Source organism: Bombus bifarius, unplaced genomic scaffold, assembly GCF_011952205.1.
Source record: "Bombus bifarius isolate JDL3187 unplaced genomic scaffold, Bbif_JDL3187 scf7180000008263, whole genome shotgun sequence".
Lineage (NCBI taxonomy): Eukaryota > Metazoa > Arthropoda > Insecta > Hymenoptera > Apidae > Bombus > Bombus bifarius.
This window is the reverse complement of record NW_022884549.1, coordinates 197485-212435: the sequence shown is the minus strand read 5'-3', so window position 1 is coordinate 212435 and position 14951 is coordinate 197485. Positions and strand designations below refer to the sequence as shown.

General features: G+C 39.1%; 2 protein-coding genes across 6 annotated transcripts in view; one reads left to right on the top strand and one right to left on the bottom strand.

Annotated features, from left to right (window-relative positions):
• Nucleotides 1-509: 509 nt before the first annotated feature.
• Nucleotides 510-14951, bottom strand: part of LOC117211853 (tubulin glycylase 3A-like) — a 32295-nt gene continuing 17853 nt past the window's right edge. The window contains exons 2-11 of one of the 4 annotated variants that reach the window (XM_033456101.1): nt 5654-5716; nt 5060-5492; nt 4730-4841; nt 4297-4508; nt 3757-4164; nt 3354-3561; nt 3193-3283; nt 2672-2869; nt 2022-2281; nt 510-1090 (exon numbers count right to left, since the gene is read on the bottom strand). In XM_033456101.1, coding sequence (XP_033311992.1) covers nt 774-1090; nt 2022-2281; nt 2672-2869; nt 3193-3283; nt 3354-3561; nt 3757-4164; nt 4297-4508; nt 4730-4841; nt 5060-5492; nt 5654-5676 — 2262 coding nt within the window. In that variant the 5' untranslated portion in view covers nt 5677-5716 and the 3' untranslated portion in view covers nt 510-773. Of the gene's footprint in view, nt 1091-2021; nt 2282-2671; nt 2870-3192; nt 3284-3353; nt 3562-3756; nt 4165-4296; nt 4509-4729; nt 4842-5059; nt 5493-5653; nt 6591-14951 lie in introns of those variants that run through there. The other 3 variants (XM_033456102.1, XM_033456103.1, XM_033456104.1) reach the window with 3 other exon arrangements.
• Nucleotides 14157-14951, top strand: part of LOC117211854 (lysosomal acid glucosylceramidase-like) — a 35628-nt gene continuing 34833 nt past the window's right edge. The window contains exon 1 of one of the 2 annotated variants that reach the window (XM_033456114.1): nt 14157-14357. The gene's annotated coding sequence lies outside the window, so the exon portion shown is untranslated. The remainder of the gene's footprint in view (nt 14358-14951) is intronic. The other variant, XM_033456115.1, reaches the window with a different exon arrangement.

Below are 14951 nucleotides of genomic sequence, written 5' to 3'. Positions count from 1 at the left end.
AGGTTACAAAAGCGACAGGTTAGATTCTCGCCGAAACGTATAATTGGTACGGATCGTGCATTTGGTCGCGCAAATCGAACGAAACCCGAGGAACATTCGTCTATACCGCGAGTAGCGATGAAAGAGTTTGACGAGGAAAGTGGATTCGTCTGTTTAGCTCGAGCGACTACGATGGATCGATATTTCTTACAGGAAGCGACGTAAGAAACGACGATTCGTTAATGGCATAGTTGATTATTTCTTTTATCTTGTGTGCGTTAATTACAGCTGGGTGCAGCTGACTTTTCTTGGAAAGCTGCGCGTGCACGCGGTCTCGAGCAAACCGGATAAACAAGGAAGAATCGTAAAATCGTAGCCAGCCCGAATATCCTAGGTTGCGACAAAACGTGTAACAGAATTTTCATCCATACGCCACCACCAGCGTGACGAAATCGCCAAGCTATATGAATATGACGCAACGTTCGTGGCGAGGAACTTCCTGCAAAAAGAGAGTAGACCTTTTTGTTGTTTTTTTTTCAACTGGTCGCGATGGAGGACGAACGCGAGCATCTACCAAAATTGTTTCGATGTTCGGCTCTCTGTGAAAAAACTGGGTCGTCGCAACTTTAACGATTTTCCCGCGATTCTTCGCGTGTACCTGGCGTTTACGAGTTTTAACTAGAAGATACGCTTTGCCCCCTACATTTTGATTTATTAAATATCGTGCAACGATCGATCGAATATCGACCGAATGCACCGGCCTAATGTCGCGATAGCTACTTAACGGCGGGATATCAGTTGGCGGCTGTACAGCGGGCGGTGTTCAAGTAGTCGATAAAGTCGACTATTTTCGGCTCCCTCAATCGTGGAATCATCGGTGGGGCGGTCCACGCACGGGGTTGTTGTTGCTGCTGATGCTGCTGTTTCACCCAACCGGTTCCTCCTTTCTTTCTCTTCTCTCGTTTCCGCGGATGTTCTTGCAACGTTATCGACTTGCCAAACACGAACAGGCAAGGACCGAGATAAGGTCGGAAGTCGGGTATATTTTGCTTGTATACCAGACTGAAACCACCCGTGTCCGCTGCCGGATTCACCGGTACATCCATTACCACTGAAACAAGTTGAAAATGAACAACAGATTTACTCCGTTTATTTCATATCTTCGCGTTCCCTTATTTTATTCCACACCTCCCGTTACCTTTTCTCTCTCTCTCTCTCTCTCTCTCTCTCCCGTTCGAATAGTCCTTTCGAATCGACTATCGTATATTTAGATCGGATATCACGTTGCTGCAGTACAGCTCGGTACCTAAGCGCATCTATTTGTTTGTTTTAAATGAATTTGTACGAACGAAATTCAGCGCGTTCGAAAGCACGTAGAAGCTGCACCAGCTGCACGAGTATTAAATTAACCGACCTAAACAGATTTGCGCGTTTCGAGCAATTTTCTTTCATTTTTGACAAATGTATCACAGTTAGTTGCGCGCGCGCCTCGACGCAAGATCCAACGAAAACTAATATTTCTCGTACCGGTAAAATAAAAGTTTTATCGGATTACGAACAATCGCAAATACGTATAACGCGGACTCGGATCGAACGGAAATAAAAGTAACGGACGATAGAAAGAAATCCGATACCCGAAAGTACCCAGAGAATGCCGTTAATTCTTTCTTTGGGCATTTACCTACGATAAAAGACAAAAACCGCTGATTGTTTTCCGACAGATGCGACTACGATTGAGCCTGTATTTTGGCAAAAAGATATTTTCAATCGTGCGCAAAGAATTAGAAACAGTAGGGGGGTTGTACTCTCGACCCGTAGACCCGACAAGCAGAATTGTTTAATCGAAATCTGGAAACTTGAACACAGTGTAGTCGATACTAAACGATTTGAAAAGCTCGTTCGTGCATTCGCGAGGAAATCAGAATACGTATACCGTCTCGTTGACTTGTCCCGGCCACTATCCTCGGAAACTTTCACCCGCAGTCTCGGTTTGTGACAACTTGCTTCTCTCTACGTTACCCTATAGATCGTAGTTTGCTAACCTTTCACCAAGCTTTCGAGAACATTGGAATAGAGGCGTTTGGTAATTCTCGAGCTGGGAGGATGCATCCGGGGATTCGTGTTGATCTCGATCAACCAAACCGAAAGGTCCTCCATCACGACGAAATCGGCCCCGTATAGCTCGAAACTACACCGTCGTCTGTCCATGTGCTCCTGGGAGGCCAGCATCGTCAGAACTATGGCTTCCGACATTTTCGTATAGATCTTGTCGTAATACGGTTCGCCGTCGAGCCCCGTTTGCCTGACAATTATGACCTTTGCGTTAGCCACTGAATAGATATCTCTATCGATGAAAATTAACGGATATCTTTTCCAAAAGATACGGCTAACGTCAAACTTATCGATTATGTTCTACGCTAGATCGCTGCAAATTCGAATATCCTTCGAACAGCGATAGCGAGAAAGTAGAAAATAATACAAGTAAGCAAAGTATTATGCTCGTGGAAATAATGGCGAAGGGAAGGACAGACGGGCAGAGACGATTACCCGAGAAGAAAATACACAGATTCTAAGCATATTTGGACGACGTTTGATCAAACCTATCGATCTCGCAGTCATCAAACGCTATCGACCGTAACGAACGGATAACCGAAACTGCTACTCGCAACGAATAGACCGGTCGAGAGATTACTTTAAATATTCGTTCAGCTTCTCGCAGTCCCATCCTTGATCGCGAATCGATTTTACGACTTCCTCCGAATTTCCACGTTTTCTTCGTCTCCTCCTCTCCTCGTCGTATTTCTCCTGAATGGCGGTATTGCAGATATGAATCGCTTCGTGATAAGTTGAGAAAGTGTAGGGTTTCGAGCTGAATCGTAAGAGTCCTTCCCTGCAAAAGGATAGAAAAGGATCGAGAAAATTCTTTGATGGAATCTCCATCGAGAAGATTCTTTCGGAATAATTTTCAAGGCTCTTTTCTCTAACAAAATCCTTTTCCGAGATTTCTCCGTAGACCTGTAACGTACGTATAACGTATTGCGTGTCCTTCTATTTGCGCACACGAGATTCGCCGATAGGTGTGCGAGCATACGTTTCACGAGATAGAAAATTATTTTCCGATGGTTCGATTAAAAAATGTAATAGAAACTTCGCTACAAATATCGTTTAGACGTTCGAAATACAGCGGAACTGTAAAGTCGGAAATTTAGTTACTTGAACACCCATATTGTCATGGGAAATGTATTTGTAACCAAATACCACTGCCTTATGTCGAATTTCGTATCGTGAATCAACAACGGACGTTCTGAAATTAAGAGGAAAAAGATGAGATCGCGAAAAGGTATAAAATTTAAACGATTAAACGTTTTACGTACCAATGTACTTCTGAACAATGAAGTAATCCTTTGGTCTGCTTTTTATCTTTCGAAATATATCCTTTAAACTGTGAGATATGCTGATTCCCGTACCGCAACAAAGTTCGCTCGGTTTTAATATCCATATATTTCTCATTCCGTTTAATTCGTATTGCGGATCTATCTCCTTCAATCTTGCCAGTATCGGATTCGTCGCCTCTAGATATTTCTAAACGATGTAATGGAAAATTCAGGGTAGCGAGATCCAAAATTTGTCGCGTCGAATCGAGATTACCAGCGTTTTTAATTTAAACGCGAGAAATCGTTTGGAAACGGATCGTCTATTCTTTAAGATGGTACTACGCAAGCGAAAGCAAAGAAAGGAAAAGAAAAGAAAAGAAAAGAAAGTACACGAGTATCGTACTTGTAGCTGATCTCGACTTTTTTCCGAGGTGGTCTCGATTCCAGCTCCCTCGTGCACGGCTGCGGTATAATCGTCCAAAAAGGAATTCCATTCCTCTTCGGAAAACTCGGTCACAAAGTCTTTGTCTATGTTTTGGTGGATTTCACGGGCGATAAATTCCTCGCAGCGTTTTATGGCAAACTCCAGTCGACTCATTAGAATCGGCCGATGTCCCGACTCCGAGAAACCCTGGCCATCGTGCATTCTTCCGACGAACCATTTCAACAGACCAGCGGCGGCGGTCAAACGAAAATCATCGAGAAAGGCTTTCGGCTCTCTGCTCAGGTTGTAACTTCGAGGGAATAATACCGACGACACGTCCTTCTCGTACAGCCAGTGAGCTTCCTCCAACAAACGAGCCATTCCTAGCTACATTATTTCGTGATCGTCAATATTTCGTCGAGTTCCCAGCGAACTAAAGTTCGATCGAGCTTAAACAATATATTTCACATGTTGTACGATGTATCGAAGATTCTCGCGTATCTAATTATCGATGTTAACCTTTGAAGTGTAGACGAAGGGTTTTTGATATCTGTTGAGAATGATATTGTTACTCAAGCCACGATGCCAATCGACAAAGTCGTTCCGACAGTCCCATATAAAGTCTGGCGATTTGTGACGTAATAAAGCGAAAATTACCGCCTTCTCGTTTAAGGTACCGTCCGATTGGGTCAAATCGCCCAACGATCTTGCTTCTAAGCTGGCTACGCTACCTAAAAGTCGAAGAAGGGATTTCAGACGAAAATGAAAGTTCGTTTAGTTTTTAGTAAAAAGTTTGCGGCTAGTTCAATTTTGACGATATTACTCGGATCGGAAAAACGATAACTGCTTATATAACAATAGACACTTTGTCAGAGTTTACGCGGTCGATTTTTAATTAAAGGAAGTGGAATGTAAAGAAAAGAATTTGATTAGGAAAGGCAAGGAAACTAACCATAAGGTACGGCTCTTGTTTTCGTAGCTTCGTATTTTTGCACCCAACCCCTTTTCTCCAGAGCTTCTTTCAATTTCGGTAACTCACCGCGTATCAGAAATATTTTGTGCCTCTGAAACACGGTAGCACGTGCTTCAAAGTATCCTAAAGCTACTGTATTACGCGAATTCTGTGTAAAACTATTCGGATCTGGATAATCTATCGAATAGTTATAACGAATACGTATATGTTCGTTTATGAACGTTTGAACGTTATCGGACGATCCGATAACATCCGATCGGAATTTCAAAATTTTGGAACATTTTCCTCGTAAAGGGATCTGATGTCTACCTTAACAGCTCTGTCGACTTTCGCTTTAATTTTCTGATAACGCTCTTTCCTCGTCCAGTGGGTCTTGCAGCAATCGTCGTCCTTGAGCACGATACTCCTGTAGTTGTTGATGGTGTCGGTATCGTGCTTGTCAAAGATCCCCCGTGGGCAACAAGAACACGTGTCCATGTAGGATTTCGGGAACGCACCGCAGTCGAGTTGTGGCAGGCTGTTAACAGCATTGATCTCATTGTCGTCCGTGTCCGGCAGTGGCCATTTTGAGTTCATTTTCGTCCAGTCCACCCGATTGTACGGATTCACTGGACTTTCCTTCTTTTCCAGACAGATCAAAGAAGTCAATTTGCAGTAGGAGTGGCTCGCTTTATCCTCGTTCGTGGAATCCGTAGTCGCTAAATCTTTCGCGGTCCTAATGTCCCTTGACCGGTGAAACGTTCTAATTTATTACACCATATCTACTGAATTTTATACCTTCTTCCATCCAGTGATCGATTTAATCATCGCGTTCGACTTTGATCAACCGGATAACCCAACTTGGTCGCTCGTTAAACATACAGACATCGAAAACTTTTACGCTTTTCGAAACGAGATACGTACCTTAAATCAGGCGGTAAATCCATAGTTTCGTCGCGAATCGAGACAGCTATTTTAGGTCAATTCCTAGATAAATGGCAAAAGTGGCGTTAATCACGGAAACTAAATAAATTATCTAGTTGAAGCGAACGCTAGAAATATTCGGCGTGTACAGAAAGAAAAATCGACTCGAGAGGAACGTTTAGGAACAATGCAAATATTCGTCGATGGGCGTACGCTTTGAACGCTAAAGCGAATGAAACGAGAAAGGCTAAATCGATCAATCTGCTTGTTTAACCCGGCCGTCTTATTGTCTGGCAAGCTTAATCGCCTAAGTAATTAACCTCTCATGCAACGAACTTTGGAGAAACTGGTTTTTGCCCTTATTAAAGGCCCATATTAATTTAACACTAACATTATGTATCCTTCTTTCGACCGGTGAAGTAAATTCATGACTAAATTATTACGAAGAAGTTGCGTCGTTATCTTTGCAGAATTTCGTGCCAATTTACGTTACAATGCTCGTTTCAATCGAATTTGAAGATAATAAATAACGAAACCAATCGATATTTAATAACACGCGGTCACCGAAATATATTCTTCGCATACTACACAAATGTCGTTATAATTTTCATACGTGTAACAACTGTTATGAAAATAACGATGTAATTTACGGCACAAAGGTAAATTTATAGATTTATGGATTTAATAATACATAATACTGTTTAGTATTTTATGTTATATCACACTCTGTTTCCCTGCCTTTGTCGCGTATTATCGATAAATTATCGATATCGACTATAATTTTAAATTAACGTACATCATACATCACGTATCGTGTACAAGGCTGATACAAGTATATCCGATATAAAGGTATTTGATAGTCGAGGCTTGTTTACACTGCAAAGGGAAAGTAAATGAAATATAATGCAACCTTGCGTTTGCATACTATGCGATTAATATACTTCGTCTACTTATAGAAAACGACCATTTTCTTTCGTTCTTGTGTAAACGTTGCGAGTATATGAAACATGTCGATTTTTTTTTCCGTAACTTTTACCATGTCACATGTACGATGTACACGCGCTATACTTGCCATATTTATTCTCGTTTGCCGTAATTGTGACGAAAAATTTCGAAATTATAAACTTCATTTCATCGTTTAAAAACTGACATCTATGTTCTTTCTATAGTAAAAATACTTTGCGATACTTGGTGGAAATTTTCTGCTCGTACACTGCGTGAGTTCGTGTAGTGAACGTTTTGACAAAGTTTTATGGATCCGCGATATTTCATTAAACGTTTCCTCATTGATGTTTTATGTATCGTTATGTATCTTGACTTCGAACTGGAGAAATTTTTGCGATAGATCGAAACGTAAAGTTAAACTCAAAAATTTATTTCACGGTTCTCCTATTCCGAACGGTTTGGTTTCTGCTATCTATGGATTTCTGTTGATGTGTCAAATGTCAGACATGTTGCATTTATCCGATCTTCTACTTTTTCTCCATTTTCCCAACGACTATGTACACAATGTTAATTGCTAGCTAACAGTCGTTATATCGTTTGTTTGCAATATTTTAACCAGTAACTCTATGAATCGCGGTATAAAGACAAAAATGTGAAAAAAAGCAGAAAATCGTACGATGCATAGCAGGCACAAAATTTGCATTAAACGCAAAATATGCTCTTGTGTAAATACGTATGTATGTTTATTTCTAGGAGCGTAAAACATATATGTAGAAAAAAACGATATCCGTGAATACCAATTTTCTCGATACACTGAAATATTTTCTATATCGACATCGTTCATAACTGCAACGAAATTCAGTGTATTAGTACTGTCAACGCTACGTTCCATGTGTTGTAGCGAAACTCACATGTACTCTTTCATATCGTATCGGTGTGTCGACGATTATTTTAAAACAACGTATCTTTTTACAGCGGTAGCGATTAAAATGATTCATTTTTCAACGTAATTTCATGCCGTTCGAATATTTTACTTCACACGCGATACGTTAAAGTATTCGAAAAAAATAATACATATAGTTAGTCGCGTTCGCGCGTGTCTAAATTACTATTATTCTATGAAAGATTATTAAAGATATTTCTGAATTTATTGCTGGAACATGAAAAGTCTTTTTACATGCTATGTATTTGTCTTGATCGAGCATCGGTACATTCGATTGGTAAGTGCTCGTAAATTCCACACATCTATTATATCTAACATTTCACTGTGGTCCTATTAAAATTCAGTTGAATTCACACTACCGAACAATTTCATCCGCAATATATCGCATCATACGGCTGAACATTCCTGTCATGGGCAATTTAAAACGTTAAAATACTTCCACCTTTGAGCTCGTATTTGCCACTAGTATTAAAAATATTATCCACACACACACACATACACACACACACACATATAAATATTATAGAAGATTATAGAATTATGATACAATTATTTGCAAAATTCTGACGCAACGACCGATTTTAATATTATTAATTCAGATCATAATATATTAACCAAAAAATTCTGATACTCACGCGCATCTGGTGGACTACGCGAGACATTGTTCGCCACAAATATCTGAATTCTGGTCAAACTCTCACAACGAACTTGTACAGTGAGCAACTAGGAACACTACATGACAAACTTAAGAAAAGAAGAAAAAAAAAACAGTCATTTATAGCGAATCGTCGACAAATTTTATTTTTGCAAGATACTGGGATGGGAACTTCTATCGCCTCTTTCGATCTTTGGATAATTATATGCTGGGAAAACAATTTATAAACGATACGACTATAAATAAGAAGGTGTGTCAATTTTTCGAAGATAAAAATTCTGAATTTTAGAAAGGCGATATTTTTTAATTACCTTCCCATTGCCCTTCCCGTTGTGAGAGAGTAACTCGACCTAAAGGTGAATATTTTTTTAACGAATAAAATTACTTTATTATACGTTTCACACTCCGAAAAACGACAGAACTTTCTTCGTTACCATAAAATCTACATTTTTACGTTATCTTTTCACTTTCCTCCATCTCTCGATAAATAAAATCATTATTTCGAATTAATCTATAATTTTAAATTTTAGAAATAGATAATTTTCAGTATAATTAACATCCTTTTAGCATGTTTTAACATTAATTCGTATAATATGCCAATGCGTCAAGACGAAAGCGCACTTGTTCGAAACACGTAAGTAACCAACTTGCGAGTATACAGGGTGGTTGGTAACTGGTGGTACAAGCGGAAAGGGGGTGATTCTACGCGAAAAAACAAGTCGAAAATATAGAATAAAAATTTTTTTTTTATTTTTCCATCGAGACAACGATCTACAGTGAGATCCGTTATAACGTACCGCACGCGTACCGAGCGAAAATTCAAAGTCGATTTTCTCGAAAACAAAGCCTCGAACGAAAAATTTTTATTCTATATCTTCGACTTCTTTTTTCGCGTAGAATCACCCCCTTTCCGCTTGTACCACCAGTTACCAACCACCCTGTATATGTACATATCTATGATAAAAAATGAAATTTTGTTTGTTCGAAATACATGTTGCCATGATATACATATACATGAACATGCATATAATGGGGTATAGACATCCGACAATAATATTTGGAAATCCGTTACGTTTGACTATAAATGACTGTCTGGTAGCCAAGAGGGTGGAAATCGTGCCAGCGAAACGTGCTTTCGATTCGACTTGCTGCACGAGCGAACGAGTTAACTAGCTAAGTAACCGCGCCCACTGCACTCTCTAATCACCAAAGGCACCAGGAATGCTTTTAAACTTTCCATCCACAATTACGTCCTTATTCGCATAGAAACCTCTATTAGACCTTCCATTATTCTAATTATGGAAGACCCGTCTGAAATATATTGATTAAAGTTAAGAAGGTTAAGTGGTCAGGATCAAGAATTGGACCGACTATTTCTTGTTCGCTCCTCCCGCTACTTCCTCTTGTTATTTCGATGTTTATCAAAAGCATCGCGTTTACTACCGTTGTAAGTAACACGTATCGTTTTGCTATTTTCTATCCCTTACATCGTCAATTGAATTATTTCGATTATTCATTCTCGTTTCACTCTTTTCTTAGCCTGTTATTACGAAAAGTTCAGAGTTATCACGCTGGAACGATGGAAATTTTTCGAAATAATCTAGAAGCTTGCGATCGTTTCCGCGATATAATAGCAACGCTCTTAGGCGATATAGATACCACAAAACTTCACAAACGTCAAACCACGTACGTGAAAAATCCTTTTGACATAATACGCAACAATATACGAGAAGTACAACCAGCTTTCCGATCCGATGAAGTTATTTTGCATGACCAATGGTTTTCGAACGAAAAAACGAATAGAATTCTATTCGAAATAACATCTATGATTTTGAAAAGATAACGCGTCTCCGATCGACGAGCTATTTTCCGAAGTAGAGCGATCTACGAATAATTTCGTATAAATGAAAACCCTGTACGTATATATTCTATCTTCGAGTCAAGTTACACGTATAATTTCGCATTGTATATATTTATTTCATCTGTTATAAAGTTTCTTCGCAATCATGCACTCCCGAGGAAGAAACGAGTCACAAAGTTTACTTAAAAGTTTACTTTATAAACTAGTTTTGGTTTTCCATGGTTGGAACTTAAAGCGGTCTAACTACTTATCGTATGGTATAGCGTGTAAGCGGCAAACAGCGGCTCATGGAGCGACTCGCGCGAACCACAAGAATTCGTCAAGTCGATGCAATTAACATTTACGAGAAAAAGCAACGCGGCATACCGTGCCTGGGAAAATCGCTTGTTTGCCGGCGGATTCTCGCGATGCGACGCAACTTGCAAAATAAGAATTTTCTATAGCACATTGCAGAGCACGAAAATAGACTCGCTAAACAGTTACGTAAATCTTATTACAAGATTCAATCTTGTTTCAAAACGCTGCAGTACTTTCGTATTTGTATTCTGATGTCTGTAGATCTTACACGATGCATTTTCAACGAAGAAACAAGTTACGAAGTTTGTCGGTTAAGCTTGTGGCGCTGGTATAGTCGTTGCAGCTTCGTTTCTTCGCGTTTCACCTCGAACTTTCTCTCCTTTCTCTCTCTCTTCTCTATTCTTCTTTTCTCTCCTCTTTTTTTCCTCCTCGTTTCTTTTGTCATCGAAATGTGACTATCATCCTGGGAAAACACTCGTTCGCCATATCTTCGATGAAAAATTATCACACTACGACTTTCATAAGTCAGAGGAAGTACATCTTTGAAATTTGGAGATCGTAATTTTCGCTCGATCATTGTATCGACGCACGTTATACAGCCGCTATAAAAATCAGACCGAACTCCAAAGATAAACAACCAGTATGTACTTAGTTTGTGACTAGAAACTCTGCCGCTAGAAAAAATGTTGCAAAGAGAATAGTAGACTAGAGTTGGGGCATTGAACGTTTGAAATACTTCTGCCACGAGAACATCTTTCGAGAAAGTTGTTTTGTATCGTAAACGATTAGCGATGTAAAAAGCCGAGATTCGTGTGAATACCAATATTCGAATGACACGAGCGTCCTCGGACGATGACGGTATAAGGAGAAACTTTATACCGTTACTAGCCTGCGTAATGGAATTATCGGATCGTTCTATAGTCTATTTGAGGGAAATATACCATCGTTCGATAGAGAAGTCCACTAATCGCAATTGAATGGTAGGCTTTTCGTGCGCGTATCGCTGTTTAACAAGCAAACTGGATAGAGGTAATTTACAAACCGATTAATAAGCGCAAGCATTTCGAAATTTCTAGCCATATCGATACGAGAAATACCGTAATATTCCGTTTTTTGATTTCCAGCTGCAAACATTTTAGAGACGTATCCAACGAGAACTGCCGCTCTTTGTACGATCGCTCGTACAATTTTCCAAATTTTGTCTTTAGTTTCCACGTATTATATTGTTAAATTAAATTATTATTATATTACTAAATTGCGGTCAAATCAGTTATTTATTATGCGCATTACATATATATCTTCTCTATATATACATAGGTATATTTTTATGTAGAATTTTGCATATGCGAATAACGTGTCATATACGTATGTACCTTTACCTAGAGACCTACTCTGTACATATTTTTCAAAGGGAAACATAGTGTATTAGAGATTGCAGCACCGAAGAGTACGCGTATTCGCACCAAATGTTATATCGCTAAAGGGGCCTTTGTACAATTTAAAGCAAAGTCATGTATTACATAGTAGATATTTCTTTGAGAACTATTTCTCTCCGGGAACTGCTCTACTTTGCCTTCCGTTGCTCTACTTCCGCCTAACATGAACGAATTCAAACTCTGCCGGTAAAGTTTCTATCTTCTACTATACTTGTATCGTTTCGGGTACCAATACTTTTCTTCTCTTTTCACGCGCCTACTTCCAGTCCGTGTAATTTCCACACTCTTTCCAAAAGAGACAACGTTTTTATGTATTTTTTTGCAATTTATCGTAATTTATCGTTTAAAATATATCGCTTCAACATCGTCAAGGGACAACGTCGAGCCTGTAACTTACGAAGATAGTTTAATCACACGAATACCGGGACGGTGATGCTCTAAATGTGATTACACGTAATATCTGATGAAACTGCAACGGTCTACGATTAAAATACTATCTCGAAATCCGGTTATCGATCGGAAACAACCTCGGAGGGTATGAACAGGTGATCAAAGCCGAAGCCTGTAATCTCGTTTCCTTCTACAGTCATAGAGCGATATGTAGTTCTTGGATAAATTTCCCAAAATTTGTCCGACTCGATAAAGTTTCGGCATTGAGAAGTTTACATTGCAGTCACGTACTTGAAACACGTGATCAGTTCATTGCTGACGTGATAAAAAGATGGTGATAAATTCCGGCATCAACGTCCATACTTGAAAACTTGAAGGGTTTAGTAAAGTTTTCCGTTGGCTTCTAAAGTTATTCCCATTTCCATCGTGGTTTTAAAACATTTGGTCGAATAAACGTCGACTAGATTTTTTTAAAAAAGACGTCAGCGTTGTTTAAAACATCTCAACGCAAAGCGCCTTAATTATTCACCGTTAGGCCGGTTACGTGTTCGATGCTCTTTATATTCTTCAACTTCACCGAGACCAAGTTTATAAACCAACTCTTACGTCGGACTCGATAATTTCTTTGGGAAAACGCCCCGTACATTTTAGTTGCTTGCTTTATATTTACAATTTTTTTCTATTAGCTTAAAAGCGCAGAAGATACCACTTCGTTTCCTCAAGTTGAAATGTTTAAACCCCGGATAGGACTTTAAGAAATAAGAGGTGTTTATACGATGAAAAAAGTACGGTTAATTATTTTCCTTTTTTTTCAGCAAAAACGTTCCTTTCGTGTTCCCGACAGAACCATTTCCTTTCCTATCCAGAGTCGTTTCTTGCTCGAAGTGGCTAATTACGTGAGAAAAACATACTCCGCCTACTTGTCTCTTCGTTTCTCTTTCTCTGCCACGAAAGTAAGCAGTACTTTGTAATGATCCCATTTTAAGAACCGAGAAAACAAACGAGTCGGCAATTATTCTTGCAATTGTACCTTTTGCATTTCGCTTCGGATTGCCGGTGTCACGTGCTTCAGGCACAAATAATTCTCCTCCTCGTTGAAATGGCTTCTCACGAGATTTCCCCCGTTATTCTCGCAGACGACAAAAAGATACAAACAACTCTGACCCGCGTCTGTATTCCGCGTCCTGTACTCTATAAACGAAACGTAATCATTCCTGTTATTAGTACCGTTTTCAGTGAAAGTATTTAAGCGAAGCGTGCTCAGTTTTTTCCAGCTAATACGAAATACGTTGTTCCACCATAGCTAACGACATCATTTCTACGACATATTACAATTTTCACGAAATTTTTATTCCGTCCGATATTATTCATTTGTGCTCGAAGAAACAAATCGATAAAATTACCGGTAAAATCGAAGATGCATCGACGATTCTTCTGTATCTAACCCTTGATCGATTCGGATTATCCGTCCTAAATGTTTCGGCGATTTTCTTAATATATCAAACGCGCGTGGAGTTTTCACAAGGCTTTCAAAGACTGACGCTCCACAAGCAGAATGTAAAATTTTTCATAAAAAAATTGGAACGGTCGTAAGCAAGTTCGTCTGCATCTATCGGGACGTTACTCGCATTGAGAGCATTGACGTATCTAATAGTGGACATATACGCATGTACGTGTGAGTACAACCTTTCTGTAGATAAACGACCTCGTGGTAGTCCACTCTACGCAGTAGCGATGCTCATATTAAGATCGTGTACGATTAACGAACGCGTGAACGAACATCCGACAGAATTAAAGTAAATATTTCGATCATTGTAGCGCAACAATTTGGTGAACTTTCCAAGAATAACCGTCCGGCAAATTAATATTATCGGAATAATTAGATCTCATAATAATATAATACAACAGCCCGTTAAAACGAACAAGCCGATGACTCAATGATGGATCGACGATTAAAATCTTGTTTTAGTCATGTTGTTACCTCGACGTCTAAACTAGAGTAGAACAAATATAAATTAGAGATACAATATAAAATATAAAATATAAATTGAGAATACGGCTCGCTACCCACGATTCGTGAAGTTAACGTGCTTGTGCTCGGATAAGTTCCATCGTACGTATTGTTACTTCATAAAGAAGTCTGGCCCAAACTTAGTCATCGTAAGAAAGAAACCAAGGTAAGAAATCGTAATATTTCGTTTATTGGGTGGTACTTGCTTGTTTTCTTGTTCTCTTTTTCGTTCTTTCGTTTTTTTATATTTCGCATAAAGTTTATCCATTGACCCGATAAGGAATATCACGATAACCGATATCGCAACGATACTAACGTAAGTATGTACACACTATCGTAGATTACTATACTTTCATAAATATTTTCTCTATTCTCACGCTAGTAGAGACAGGCTTATTTATAAAAACGAATGTACGTTGTGATAATCGCTCGTAACTCATTAAACGAACTATTCTAACTTTGAACGAACGCAGTCGATAATTTAAGTTGGAGGATAGACAAAATTTTATTCAGTGGAAGGCTGTTGCCCGGCTATTACTAAAGAAACTTCTGTTCTTAATCGCTAGTTAATGATTCCGACTAAATTCGCAAGCATTTGTTTCCGCTGAAACTATAAGGAAGAAAAATACATTTGCAGTAAAGGATGTGAAAAATCAGTAGGTATCTACAGGGTGGTTGGTAACTGGTGGTACAAGCGGAAAAGGGGTGATTCTACGCGAAAAAAGAAGTCGAAAATATAGAATAAAAATTTCTCGTTCGA